Source organism: Mustelus asterias, chromosome 20, assembly GCF_964213995.1.
Source record: "Mustelus asterias chromosome 20, sMusAst1.hap1.1, whole genome shotgun sequence".
In the NCBI taxonomy this organism is placed as follows: Eukaryota; Metazoa; Chordata; class Chondrichthyes; order Carcharhiniformes; family Triakidae; genus Mustelus; species Mustelus asterias.
In genome coordinates this window covers 53,420,869-53,435,888 of record NC_135820.1, presented here as the reverse complement: position 1 = coordinate 53,435,888, position 15,020 = coordinate 53,420,869, and the positions used below count along the sequence as shown (strand labels likewise).

General features: G+C 43.0%; 1 protein-coding gene across 1 annotated transcript in view; it reads right to left on the bottom strand.

The window, feature by feature from the left end:
- Positions 1-1,394: 1,394 nt before the first annotated feature.
- Positions 1,395-15,020, bottom strand: part of samd10a (sterile alpha motif domain containing 10a) — an 80,965-nt gene continuing 67,339 nt past the window's right edge. Inside the window, exons 4-5 of the mRNA XM_078236069.1 lie at positions 10,520-10,660; positions 1,395-1,546 (exon numbers count right to left, since the gene is read on the bottom strand). Coding sequence (XP_078092195.1) covers positions 1,395-1,546; positions 10,520-10,660 — 293 coding nt within the window. The remainder of the gene's footprint in view (positions 1,547-10,519; positions 10,661-15,020) is intronic.

The window sequence follows — 15,020 nt, the reverse complement described above, 5'->3', positions numbered from 1 at the left end:
TTTGCTTTTCAAAACAGATTCCTGAATGGCTGTTATTTTTCACTCAGCATTTCAAGACTTATCATTGTTACATGCAATTCATTGGTTCTGCACACAGTGCACACTGGATGAGGGGGCATAGAGGGCATGAAAGTGGCATGGTGCATAGAGAGACCATGAGGGGCATGGAGAAAGCATGGGGAGCGTGGAATGGGTATGGGGGGGGGGGGGGGGGGGGGGACATGGAGGATGCATGGGTAAGATCTTTTAAAGTTACCTATCAAAAGGTTTCTGAATCCAGATTATGGTTTATGAGTTCTCTGAGGGGGCTAAGAACCATAGGCCATACAGATGGGGGCCTGGCTCCTTGAAAATCGTGTTGGCGGGGGAAGTGAGATGCATGAGATACCTACCTCTGCAATGGAGCCAGCTAGGTTGGGAATGCAGGGTGGTGTGGGCTCACTACCCTTATCCCGTGCCAGTGAAAATTGTTGATTTTGTGTTTTAATTGCACTCCAAGTGCTCCTTCGAAGACACTCTTAAATCTGTTCGGGATGTGCTGTAGGTCGGCCTTGGTGTTGACCAATCGGTTTACAACGCACCAGTTCAGCTTGATCTTTTCAGCCAAGATCGTCCAAACGGAGCCGGGATGTTTCCTCAGACCACATGGAGAGGCGGTTTTGCCATTTGTCCACTCAGCTCCACCTTGACAATGATGTAGCCTTTCTATGGCACAATTTCTGCCATATCTATTTTTAAGATCACATTTACTGGCTTTAACAGAAGGTGCTTTAGTTTCTGTTGATGATCTCAAGAGATTAAAGATACAGTGGCACCTGTGTCAACTTCCATTTTGACCGGTTGTCCACTCAGTGCAGGGACAAACCAAAATCGATGTGATTCCTCTGGAACCATAACATGTTCAATCTGGGCTCCTCATCAGACTCCTGAAACACCCCTTCCTGACTGCTGTCATTCTCATCAGTCATGTTATAAATTCTGAATGTGTCTTATTCCTCATTCCTTTTCTGATTACTCTGTTCAGGGAACTCTGATCCCTTTCAACAACCTCTTACAATGTGGCCAATCTTGCCACAATTCTTGCACTGGCTGTCCTTGCTCCAACAGTCAGCTGGTGAATGGTCCACTCTGGTACATCGACGGCATGCCTGCAGTCGGGTATACTTCCTCTGGGTGGCACCCAGCTTGTGGACTCTCATGCCGGTTCCCAACTGTAAAGCCTCTCTAGCTGCGAGCTCCATTGGGACTGCAATTTCCAAAGCTTTTCTTAACCTTAAGGTACGCTCCAAGAGCAAGTGTTGCTGGAATGCTTAATTTCTTAAACCACAGACCAAATGGTCTCGCAGAGCATCATCCAGTGATTCACCAAACTCACAATATTCAATGAGGTGCTTCTAGGTGGCCACAAACTGTGAAATATTCTCATCCTCTAATTGATTTCTTCCATAATAACTGAACCATTCCACGATAATTCGCTTATGTTCCTCGAGGGCTTTCACCAATTCCTTGAGGGTTTTGGCACCGGGGCTTCTCTGGCTGGACCAAACTGTGGAGTAGGTTAAAGTCTTTACTTCCAATAGTGTTGAGAAAGTTGGGACTATGGGTTCCAGTGGAATTTTATTTGCTTGTAAATAATATTGGAACCTCTCTGCACCAGAGCTTCAACATTCAATTTCCTCATCAAAAGAGCTTATGCCCCAAAGTGACCTGCCATTTTCCTCACAGGTTCAGGGGAACTATGCAGTATTCCTCTCAGCGGCTTCCCTTTTCTTGTTTAGCTAAATCAATAATTGGAGGAATTAACTGAATTTCCAGGAGAGACACCCTATAGCGATTAGTGGATGGGTTTTTGTTCTCCTCACTAACTGTGTGTGAGCTCCATGGCTTCCATTTCCCACCCCACCGACCATGTGCATGGACACTGCCGGCTGGGGTTTACTCGTTTAGTTCACCGGTCGGAAGTTGTGTCATTACTGCCTCCTGGCACCCTCCACCCTACAGATTTGGTCCCTGTCATGGATCCTCTCTGACCTCTGGGTTTCTTGCCATTTTTATAAAACAAAAGAGAAAAAAAAATTCTGTTTTTCTTTTTCCGTGTTTTTTTGATCCTGCCTCATTGCTAGTTTAATTGTTGTGTTGACTGTGGCTACAGTTGCTGACAGCCTATGGAGATCTCAATGACGTTAAGTGACCGTCCTCTTAAAGGGGCCGAGCCAGTCACAGGAACTCCCAAAATACATAGCCCCCCCCCCTCCGCAGTGGATGGTGGTAAACCCTCTGGCAGTGTCCACGTCAGTGCCCCCTAGCACTGTCACCTAGCACTGCCCTCTAATTGCAACAGACACATCCAGATGCTGAAAGATGCCCTCATTAGAACAGGATATGGCGCTCGACTCATCGATCGACAGTTCCGACGCGCCACAGCAAAAAACCGCACCAACCTCCTCAGAAGACAAACACAGGACATGGCGGACAGAGTACCCTTCGTCGTCCAGTACTTCCCCGGAGTGGAGAAGCTACGGCATCTTCTCCGGAGCCTTCAACATGTCATTGATGAAGACGAACATCTCGCCAAGGCCATCCCCACACCCCCACTTCTTGCCTTCAAACAACCGCACAACCTCAAACAGACCATTGTCCGCAGCAAACTACCCAGCCTTCAGGAGAACAGTGACCACGACACCACACAACCCTGCCACAGCAACCTCTGCAAGACATGCCAGATCATCGACATGGATGCCATCATCTCACGTGAGAACACCATCCACCAGGTACACGGTACATACTCTTGCAACTCGGCCAACATTGTCTACCTGATACGCTGCAGGAAAGGATGTCCCGAGGCATGGTACATTGGGGAGACCATGCAGACGCTACGACAATGGATGAATGAACACCGCTCGACAATCACCAGGCAAGAGTATTCTCTTCCTGTTGGGGAACACTTCAGCAGTCATGGGGATTCGGCCTCTGATCTTCGGGTAAGCGTTCTCCAAGGCAGCCTTCACGACACACGACAACACAGAGTCACTGAGCAGAGACTGATAGCCAAGTTCCGCACACATGAGGACGGCCTCAACCAGGATCTTGGGTTCATGTCACACTATCTGTAACCCCCACGACTTGCCTGGGCTTGCAAAATCTCACTAACTGTCCTGTCTGGAGACAATACACATCTCTTTAACCTGTGCTTAAGCCTCTCTCCACTCACATTGTCTGTACCTTTAAGACTTGATTACCTGTAAAGACTCGCATTCCAACCATTATTTTGGAAATTGAGTTTGTGTCTTTATATGCCCTGTTTGTGAACAGAACTCCCACTTACCTGATGAAGGAGCAGCGCTCCGAAAGCTAGTGGCTTTTGCTACCAAATAAACTGTTGGACTTCAACCTGGTGTTGTGAGACTTCTTACTGTGGCTGCCCTCTAATGCCAGGGGGAACTACTATGTGCCAGGGGGCAATGCCCAGATTTGGCCCTCAACCCCTTGGTCTTCTAGACACGTCCACACCCCCAGCGCGGTCATCTTGACTGGTTTCTATTTTCAAAAATCAGTGGTGACTCATGCTGGTGTGACACCACGCCGCCGGGGGTAGCATTCCACGTGGCTGGGTGTAACGGCATAAAGCTATATAATGACATTCTAATTAATTTAATTTAATGCAAATCAGGTTTATACCCTTTCTGGGCCCACTAAATCTCACCCCATAATTTACACAAATGTCCGGGTGTGGCAGATTGGGAAATCAAACTGGCAACTCACCATCACCACCCCAAACACCACCCCGAAGAATGCGGACCCCTCTGCCAGAAGCATTTTTGGGAGAAGATTTACTTTTTGTGCATGGAGTTAAATATCTGGCACCATTAATTTTCCTATTATTTAAATAGGCACTTTAGAAAATAAATACTAAAGCACTGAACAAAGAGGTTAGGTTCAGTTATCCTGCTTTCCACATGGGGAACCATGTACTAAGACAGGAATACAAAATCACACAGTGTCAATTCTCTGGCCCATGTTCTCTTTGAGCACTGCCCATGCTGCAAGAGTGGGATCACTAACCTTATCCAGCGGCACCTTATCAGATAATAGATAACTGGACTGTGGTAATGGACCAATGTCTCAAAAGGTATAGAACTGGGAGCACACATATGCAGAAAGCCACTGATTTGTCTCAATTGAATGAATCTAGATTGAAAATGCTTGCTGTGGTTGGTGTGCTGAAGGTGCATGATTGCAGGTCGTAATTAAAATGGAGCAAATTTATGGATGAGTCAGAGAAGTACAGTCCTTCAGCACTTCAGAATTATTTGACCCATGGCTTCTTCTCAAGTGGTATCCCACTCCCTGTGTAAACAAAGACTGAAGGTGAGCTTCAAAAACTGGTAATTGGCTTTGGCACAACTGCACTATCAAAGCAGATAATTGATCACAACCTAGTAATTGCCCACATTTTAATAGTCGCTGTGCAAACGCATCAACTGTCCGATTCTACTCGCCATCCTTATTCATGCACCAAAATACATCAAATGATACAACCACCTAGCATCATTAAAACATTTCAGAATGCATTTTTAAAAAGTAGACTCCAGTCACTCTAAAACAATGGCCCAAATGTTTAGCCTTACGTAACATTGACATCCTTACTGTTTTAAAACAGCTCTTCACAGAGAATTGCCATTGATCCTTTGAGAGAATTTTTTCTCCCTCATCTTCTACTTCTGAATTGTGTTGTTTAGTTCTAGCCTCTTCCACAAGAGGAAAGATCCGTCTGGTATCCATCCGATCAAATCCTGTCAGGATCTTACATGTTTCAATAAGGTCACCTTCATTCTTCTGAACACCAACGGGTTTCCTGTTCAAGCTTTCTTTATAAGATAAGCCCTTCATCCCAGGAATGAGCCACATGAACATTCTCTGAACTGCTGCTAATTAAACTATATCCAATATTATATTAGGTTGATTGGGCATGGTAAATTGCCCCTTCATGTCAGAGGATTAGCAAGGTAAATAAATACATGGGGCTACGGGGATAAGGCCTGAGTGGGATTATCGCCAGTGCAGGCTCGATGGGCTGAATGGCCTCCTTCTGCACTGTAGGGATTCAATGATCCTTTTTTCAGATGAGGGGACCAAAATTATCCAAATGATTTGAAGTTTTTTGTTAGTTTGTTTGGGGCTGCACGATGGATGAGCTAACCAGCCAGGGCATCATGGTACAGGAAACCACTCAAGCAGGGTGAGTTATCATGAATGCAGTTGTAATAGGGGATAGTATAGTCAGAGGGATTGACACTGTTCCTTGCAGCAAAGTGCATTATTCTAGGTGGCTGTGTTGTCTGCCCAGTCGCTTTCAGGACATCTGCTTGGGGCTGGTGAGGAACTTGCAGAGGGAATGGGAGGATTCAGTCATTGTGGACCATGCAGGGTGGCACGATGGCACAGTGGCTGCCTCATAGTGCCAGGGACCCGGGTTCGATTCCCAGCTTGGGTCACTGTCTGTGTGGAGTTTGCTCGTTCTCCCCGTGCCTGCGTGGGTTTTCTCCGGCTGCTCCGGTTTCCTCCCACAGTCCGAAAGACATGCTGATTAGGTACATTGTCCATGCTAAATTCTCCCTCAGTGTACCCGAACAGATGCCGGAGTATGGTGACTAGAGGATTTTCACAATAGCTTCACTGCAGTGTTAATTTAAGCCTACTTGTGACTAATAAATAATAAAATAAATAAAATTAAAATGACATAGGTAAGACAAAGAAGAAAGTTCTGCATAGTCAGTATGAGGAGCTTGGCACCAAATTAAGAAGCAGAACATCAAAGGTCATAATCTTAGCCACATGCAGAGGACAAATAAGATTTGAGAGATTAATGCATAGCTCGTATGCATTAATGCATAGTTTGAGAGAAGTGGGTTCTGGTCATGGGGCACTGGCACTAGGGAAAATGGAATCTGTACCATTGGGACAAGTGTTCTTGCAAGCCACACAACTAGGGAAGCAAAGAGGATTTTAAACTAAATAGTGGGGGCAAAAGATCAAATTTGGGAAGATGTGGTAAATCAGGGAGCAGAGACAAGGCAAATGAGAAATAAATTATCACAGGAAACGAAAAACAGACCATGACAGGAAGGGTTAGAGAGTACAAATTTGGCAGTAAATCAACACATGAGACTAAAGGTTATAAAAAGAATAAAACTGAGAGCACACAGAGAAATATATAAATATGATTTGATAGCCATTTCAGAGACATGGAGTAGAAGGACATGATTGAGACCTGAATATTAAAGGATACAGGACATTTAGAAAGGGCAGGAAGTGAGGAAAAGGTGGTTCTGTTAGTTACTGATGGTATTTGCACCATAGAGAGGGATGATCTCAGTTGTGGAGACAAAGATGTGGAAATGGTTTGGGTAGAGATGAGAAATGGTAAAGGCAAGTATCACTATGAGAGTTGTGAACAGACCCCATAACAGTAACTGCATGGTAAGAGGGAACATAAAGGAAGAAATAACAGGTGTTTGTCAGAAAGGCACAGTGATAATCATGGGAAATTTTAATCCACATATCGACTGGAAAAGTCAGGTGGGCAAAGGTAGCCTAGATGAAGAGATCATAGAATGTTTCGACAATCGATTCTGCAATAGCCTGGACACCTGATAATCCATGCACCCATTATATTATCCATTCATATTAGGGCAAAGGTCTCCCACGGTGTGCACCCGGCATTGCCTGGGAGGCGCGAGGAGGTGACTTCCATGGGAGGGGTGTGTGGGGTGCATGGGGGTGGTGCTTATGGCTGGTTGTTCTGTTTTCACTTTTTTTTATTGGGATAGCTTTTAAAAACAGAGCCTCAATCTTTACAAAATTAAACTGCTAGTGAAGTGAACTCTGACATCGTGGGACCTTCACCTTTGGAGGTTTTTTTGCATCAGGCATCAGGCTGGGACTGATGGCTTCAATGCCACGTTTCCCATCTACTGCCACACTCTGCAGTAAAATGGAAGGATTCCACTCTATATTATTAAACTTGAATAAGGGCAATTGTGAGGCTATAAAAGCAGAACATGAACAATGACTTGTGCTTATTACATGGGGCTCCACAGTGACAGAAAAATAGTTACAATGCAAGGCATCCATTTCTCTGACATGGAATTGTTAACAGGCAATTATGAGAAAATTGGTTGTGAAAACTCATGCAAACGCTTTCTATATTTAATGTACTTTGCAGTTGAAACGTGATGGATGATATTAAAAAATAGTATGACATTTCTCTGTCTCGACAAATAGGAGGAAAATCAAACAAATGCATTAAATACTAATGTCATATCCAGTTGATTCTTTCACATGATCTTGTTCAATAAATTTCTCCATGTTGTATTATTTAATGTTCATATCTTCGGATATATGTATCAAGATATATGAATTGCATCAAAAATAAATTATTTTAATTTGATATAAATCCTTTCTAAACTGATTGCTGTTTTCCTGCTTTCATTAAATTTACATTTCAAATATTCTGCATATTATCATTTTTTTATATGCTTGCTTATTATACTTGTTTTTGACTAGAAAATACAAATATTATATGAAATATATGCACAAAGAGGAAGTGAGTCACAAGAGCTTTATGGGTTAGGTAGTTGGGACTCATAGACCATGTCTGACCCAAATACTGCAATTAAGGCATAGCATTAAACAAAAGCTCTTGATCACTCAAAGCTGGGCAATGGTAATGAGTTGTTGGAAAGCTTATACAGTTGCTGCACACCCCAGTGTATCAAATTTATTCAATGAAGTGTAAAAATTGTGATCCTTACAGAAAATCAGTAACTCTGTGAAATTAGAGTTTCCTTACAGGAGTTGAGACATTTAGGACTTTATAATCCCCATATTGCATCTAAACGTATTGGGCGAGATTCTCTGGCCTCCCAGTCGTGTTTTTCCCGCTGGCGGGAGGTGGCGCGTTGTTTGTCAGCAGCGCGATTTCCTGGTCCAGCTGCTGTCAATCGGTTCCACTGACGTCACCCCACGCCGGCGGGAAACCCACGGACAGGGGTGCACTGCCGGCGGGACTGGGGAATCCCACTGACGTGAACGGCTGGAGAATTCCGGCCATCTTTTTTGGACTGATTCCTATCTGTGGACAATTTTGTCCTGCAACAAATTTGCATCATTTTCAATTATTGCTTTAGAAGCTGGAAAATCTCATTTAAATGAAACTCGACCATTGACCAGACAATTTTTTTGTTTTTTCTCTTTTCACAAAAGTGCTTCATAAATAATGCACCAATGCACCCCACAAAATCCTTAGAAGATCTGTTGTTCCATTAATTATTTTTTGAAGTTTTACAATATAACTGCAGATTCACTGTACATTTGGTGAGTCAGCCTAGAGTAATTATTGATATAATCTGAATAAAGCTCATTAATCATTATTATATTTCTCAGTTAAAATTCAAATGGTTTATTATAATCTTAGAATTAAAATGATAATTGATGATATTACTTGACAACCGTTTAACCCATCTGGAGAACTTCATTCCTGTGCTTTTTTTTACAGAGGACTAACCTAAACATTTAAATGAGGTAACACCCTAGTTAAAATAATGGTGAGAAATGTTATACAAGCCTATAAGTATTCACCAACTAAAATGGAAAACAGTAATTTTGAGCTTCTGTGTAATGTTGATAAAATAGACATATTGTGTCAAAGCTTTTGATCGCGCACTCATCAGGGCAACTTGCAAGAATACCAATGTAATGGAAAACAACAAATTTATACTGTACAAGAAGAGAGTGCTGATTGGTTGGCAAAGGGACTCTAATTGATAGAGGCATTTCCATGGACAGTGCACCAGTTGATGGTGACTGACAGTTAATCACCAAGCATTGCTTGAAATTCAAACCATTTGGCTTGACTTTGATTGGTGAAGACATTGCCCTGAGGAATGAACCAGTGAATGGCTCTCACTTATTTTTCTTAAGTGAAACAAGTGCAATGTGTGTACCTGTTCTTTCTGTCTGCAAAGAACAGGGCCCTCTGTATTAATATATGGAGCCTCCAGTCCACACAAATGTGAGCCTGACTGACAATCTTAAATTGGCTGTCAGTATCATTATTTAACACACTGAGGATTATTTAGCAAATTTTGTCCAATCAGAGAATCACATCGAATGAGGGACAATGTGTTTTGAGTTTTGCAAGCACAGGCTGGTTAGGTACAATCTGTACCTTCCCTGTTGTGAACAGCAGAAGAGACATGCTATTTGAAACAATCCATGAGTCATTAGGACTTACAACCTACACATCTAGCATCACATTGTGCTGAAATTCATATACCACATTCTTCATTTGTATGATAGGAAGAATGTCTCAAATTTCAAACTGTATGCCACGCAAACCATGAATGGTCCTAAGGCTTTCATTTTCCGCCCTGAAAAATGCCCACTCTACCTCAGATTACTCAAGATTTGAGCAACAGATGAAGCTTCACTCTGCTACTATGCAGTGGCAACACGAGTGGTATTCTCCACTAACAGGATGCTGCCGTCAAGCCAAAAATACATTCTACCATCACACAAAAGAGGAATGTGGCATATGAATTTCAGCACCAGTGTAGTGCTAGGTATGTAGGTCCATATGTCGAAAAACTGGAGAATTACATCAAACAGCATGTCCTTTCTGCTTTGCAGTTTGCAAATTGGCTGTGAATTGACTTGTAAATTCATGTTGGAGACGAGAGATACCTTTGGGCAACGTTCAGACTGCAACCCAACCAACCCGTGTTGCAAAACTTAGAACACTGTGCCCGACATCAGATGTGATTCTGCAATTGGACATTTGCTAAATAACCCTCAGTGTCCTAAGAATTATGCTGACAACCAATTTAAGATTGTCAGTTGAATTCACAGTGTGGTACATTTGTGTGTCCTGGAAGCTACATGCATTATTACACAGGACACTGTTCTTTACAGCTAGAAAGAACATGTACACACATTGCGCCTGTTCTAGCTAAACAAAATAAGTGACAGCCATTTCCTGCTTCATTCCTCAGGACAATGCCTTCACCAATCAGAGTCAATCTGCCTGGCTTGAATTTCAAACAGTGTTTGGCAGTGAACTGTCAGTCACCATCCACTGGTGCATTCTCCATGGCAACACCTCTACCAATTAGAACCCACTTACCAACGAATCAGCACTCTCTTCTCAAAGAGTATAATTTTGTTGATTTCCCTTATGTTGGTATTCTTGTAAATCATCCTGATGAGTGCAAGATTAATAGCTTCGACAAAATAGTCCTCTTTTTTCAACAATACTTAAGTTCTGTACTCTTGAACAACCTCTGTGTGATGTAAGTTGAAAATGTTGCATGATTTGAATCTCATGCCAAGGCAACCAAAGGTGATTTTAAGTAGCAGAATCATTGGCTCTCAAAACCTGCTAGGGATCTCATTAATTTAACTACAGAAACAGAATGTGCAACGTACAGATGATCATTTTGTACTGTGGAACCAGTTTTACCTTGTCTAAGTAGTTGTAGGTTTCTCACTTCCTCTCGTACCTGCAGCTGAAGAACCTGCTGGAGTACCTCTTGCCTCTGGCCTTCTTGCAATATTCCCATACGTTCCAGCTTTTCACCATTTAGCCTGAGCAGTGCCCGACCTGAGAAAAGGAATATTTTTTAAAATCTGGAATTTGTAGATATTACAGAATACACATACAAAAGATTTTCTCTTCGTTGTTACATCCATTTTTTACTGTCTGCATGAAATAAAGCAATTGTGGCATACAAGCTAGAAAATGTCATAAAGTTTAAAGTTTACTTATTAGTGTCACAAGTCGGCTTACATTAACACCGCAATGAAGTTGCTGTGAAAATCCCCTATGTTTTCACTGAATGAAGTTTTATTCGCTTAATATTGCCGGTATATTAAGTACAGCAAGAACCCCCATGGGAAATCCAGAAAAAAAACTCACCATTTTATTTATTTATTATTTAGTAGTGTCACAAGTCAGCTCACATTAACACTGCTATTAAGTTACCGTGAAAATCCCCTAGTCGCCACACTCCGGTGCCTATTCGGGTACACTGAGGGAGAATTTAGTATGGTCAACGCACCTAACCAGCACGTCTTTCGGGCTGTGAGAGGGAACTGGAGCACCCGGAGGAAACCCACACAGACATGGGGAGAACGTGCAAACTCTGCATAGACAGTGACCCAAGCTGGGATTCGAACCTGGGTCCCTGGCGCTGTGAGGAGCAGTGCTAACCACTGTGCCACTCTACACAATACACAATTGCATAACAAGAAAATACTATATTTGTAAATATAAATGGAGCAATTATTCAATAAGTGAATTAAACCATCACGACGTCATGAATAATAGCTCTGACATGAGCGAGTGTTCTGCTGTGTTTCATCAGCTACTTATTCACTCAGACATACTGTCCTTGCCTTGAGGCATTTTAATCTAGTAAAGAAGACAGGAATCAATTCAATTCAATTTCCTTCAGAATGACAGAACATGGCCTTGCAGTGACTTATGCCGACATCTATACACCCCTGTCAATATAAACCTGCCATTAACGAGCACCAGAATAAAAATGAAACCATTCTAGGATACAAAGCTGTTCACATATTTGGTTTGTTGCTCAGCATCTCATACTCCAAAAGGAATGTATCACAAATAACATTTCAATTTCTCTTCCAAGATCCTAACCTGCAGATAAAATTAAATAAAATATTAGTATCTGTTGAAAATGCTGGCAATAAATACTCAGCAGGCCTGGGAGCATCCGTGAGAGAGAAACAGAGTTATCATTTCAAGTCAATGACCTTCCATCAGTATTTTCTATTCTTATTTCAGATCATCTGCTTTCACTTTTGTATTCATATCTGCTGAATTTCAGACGCATTATTTCCAATATTTTGCAACAATTATTTGGAGAGTGACATACTTAGAAGGCAGTCAAAGCAAAATGAAATAGCAATCCCGATGCACTTCAGGCTGGTTGTGGTTAAAAATAACCTGGGTAAAGGGTGGCCAAAAGTCAACACCCTTGGCTGAGCTTGTCAGGAAATTTCAGCGAGTTAAGTGAAAGCGGCAGGAGATCAATATCAAAGGAAATGTTGGGTCGGTATGACGGCCGCCTAATATTTCTGTAAGGTGTCCTTTTAGCTGACCAGGCAATGCTTTAAATAGGATTGTGTTCCAGCAAGGTTCAAAAGTGGAAACGTAGGGCCCGATTTTACCATTCGGTCGTGCCCGACTTCGGGCGCGAAAACGTGATAAAGTCAGGTGTGAGGCCATTAACGTGATCCGCGCCCGCGCAGATGGCCACTTTACTGAGACCCGGGAATGGCCGCGTTCCGATTCGCGCCCGAAACGGGCGCAACGACGATTTAAACGTATTTGAATGCATTTAAATTGAATTAATGAACTGCCCGTCCAACTTTATCAGCATTTCCCCCTTTACCACCGCGTTTGCCAATCTGGAATCGCGCTGAAATGAACATGCTGAATAAAAGTCTGTTTCGGGCACTCCAGCTGCTGAAGAGATGAGTTCAGCGCTTCCAATGGCTCTCTGACTCAGATCGGTGGTGGGGAGTGGGGGGGGGGAGGAAGGAGGGAGGCCCGATCATTGTCTGGTTTTGGGGGCGGAGGGGGGGGGGTGGTAGTAAGGCCAGATCATTCTCGGGGTGGGGGGAGGGAGGCGGGTCAGATGCATCTCTGGTTGGGGGGCGGGGGGGGAGCCAATCGCTCACGTGGGGGGGAGACCAGATGGATCTCTGGTGGGGAGGATGGGGAGGGGGTGGCAGGAGGGTCCACTGCCAATCTGCGGGTGATCGGTGTCGGGGAAGGGGGCAGGGGGTCGCAATTGGTCTGGGTAGCGGGGGGGGGGGTGGTGGGTGGATAAGGGGGACAGTGATGTCTGTGGGGGCCATCACTCCCGCTTTTCACTCCCGGGTCACTTTCTCTGCTTTCTGCGGCCCGGGAGCGATCTGACACGGGCGCGCTTTTTCAAAATTTTTTCTAACTGTGCATGCGCATTTCAAAGCTCTGATCGTTTCAGGCCCGTTAAGCCCCGCCCACAGCGCGATTCAGACCCGCGATTTTTTTTTCAGGCTGAGTGCGTATGGGGGCGCCTGAAAGCAGATTTCCAAGTCAGATCTAAAATGCGCCCAAATTCAGCACTCAGAATGAAAATGGTAAAATCAGGCCAGTAGCCTTTTATCTGGAACTACTTATCAGATTCAGCAAAGCAAAGTCATTCAAAATACATTTTGTACAAAGGTATGAAGATTTTCAATTGCACACAACCTGTCCTGTAATGGAGAAAGTATAAAAAGTTATATGTATATTACCATAAGCAACGTTGAGTTACAAATTTGGGTCTTGTCAGCTTCAGTAACATCAATCACTCTTGTAAATGTTCTGAATGCTGTACTTCTATGGAAACCGAGCCACTTGAATGACAGTATAAGTAGGCATTATAACAATAGTACCTGTCTGAGTGACCTGAATAGGATATTCATGTTTCTTGCATGCATGTTTCCTCAGTCTTTCTGAAGGCCGATGAGCAACCATTTGGTGAGATTTGGGCCAGTGTTGGATATGAATTGAGAAGCTGCTTTTTTTTGCAGTAAGGTGAGCATATAAAATAGCAGTAAGGATCATGTTTACATAATTCAATCAGTACAATTTATTTTCAGAATAACAAACGTAATATGCTTTTTCACATCAATGAATCTTCTTCGACCATAAGATGATTAGAAATAAGAACAGGAGTAGGCCTTTCGGCCCCTCGAGCCTGCTTCACCATTCAATAGGATCATGGCTGATCTGACATTCCCACGCTTGCTTGACGTACACTTCCAACTGTCTTCCAGCATTTCTAACTTCTCAATCATCCATCTACTAAATTCCTAATCTCTGTCTTGTCGCTGTGGGGGTGAGGCAGTGGTATATTAAAGGAGGAACACACAAAGAAAAGAAAGATTTGCATTTGTATAACACCTTTCACATCCTCAGATTGTCTCAAAGCACTTTACTGCCAATGACGTATATCTGCAGTGTAGCAACTGTTGTGATATGATGTGAGGATATATCGTTAAGAGAGCATATCTTAACCTGCTCTCAATCACTACCACATTGGCACAAAATGTGACGTAGTCATCCCATGACTTGTGGTCAGTCTGCAAGCAGCAGGATAAAGATTAAAGGGGGAATTTTCCCATCCCGCCCACCATGGGAATTATAGCGGGCGGGGGCCGGACCATGCAAAGGTTTGTTGACCTCGGGTGGGATTTTCCAGTTTTGGGGCCAGTGCGGCCAGAAAATCCTGCCCTAGATTTACCCTTATACTTAGCCTTGTAGTGGAAATTATTTGTACATAACCTTAGTTTCAAATAAAGAAACAATATTATTGTTTCATCAATCCTTCTGCATGATTGGTTTGTTTCCATCAAAGAGATGAAGAACATAACATGGTGGCAGGGTGGCAGCATGTTTTTAGAAGATACAACTAAAAAATATTCAAACCTCAATCCTTCATACGCAACAAAAGAACAAAGCTCGTTCAAAAATGAAATAATTATCGAGATTCTCTGTGTGTAAGGATTCTACAGCTTTCTAGGGATTTTACACATACCCCAATCTGGGATTGCGCCTCCCTCCAGCCTGCAGGCATATCATCCCAGTAAGCTTTTGTCAAATTTGGGAGAGCTTAAATTGCAAATTTCTATCTGCTGTGAAGTTTAAGCATAAACAGAAATTAACTAACAGAGCTTGGAGGTTCTCACTGTGAACAGAACGCACAACCAGGAGTGAGTCTATCAATGCAGCTTCTCAGGAGTCAAAATAATGCACTCTGAGCTAAGAAGTGGAATCCATCTAGTAACAGCTCTTAGCAGATGCCTGAAACAAACTCTGTTCTTCACTGTTTGCTTTCACTTGTGAAGTCTGCAGCAATTTTCACCGGTAAATCACTGCCTTGTTGGTGGAGCTTAATGTATTCTTT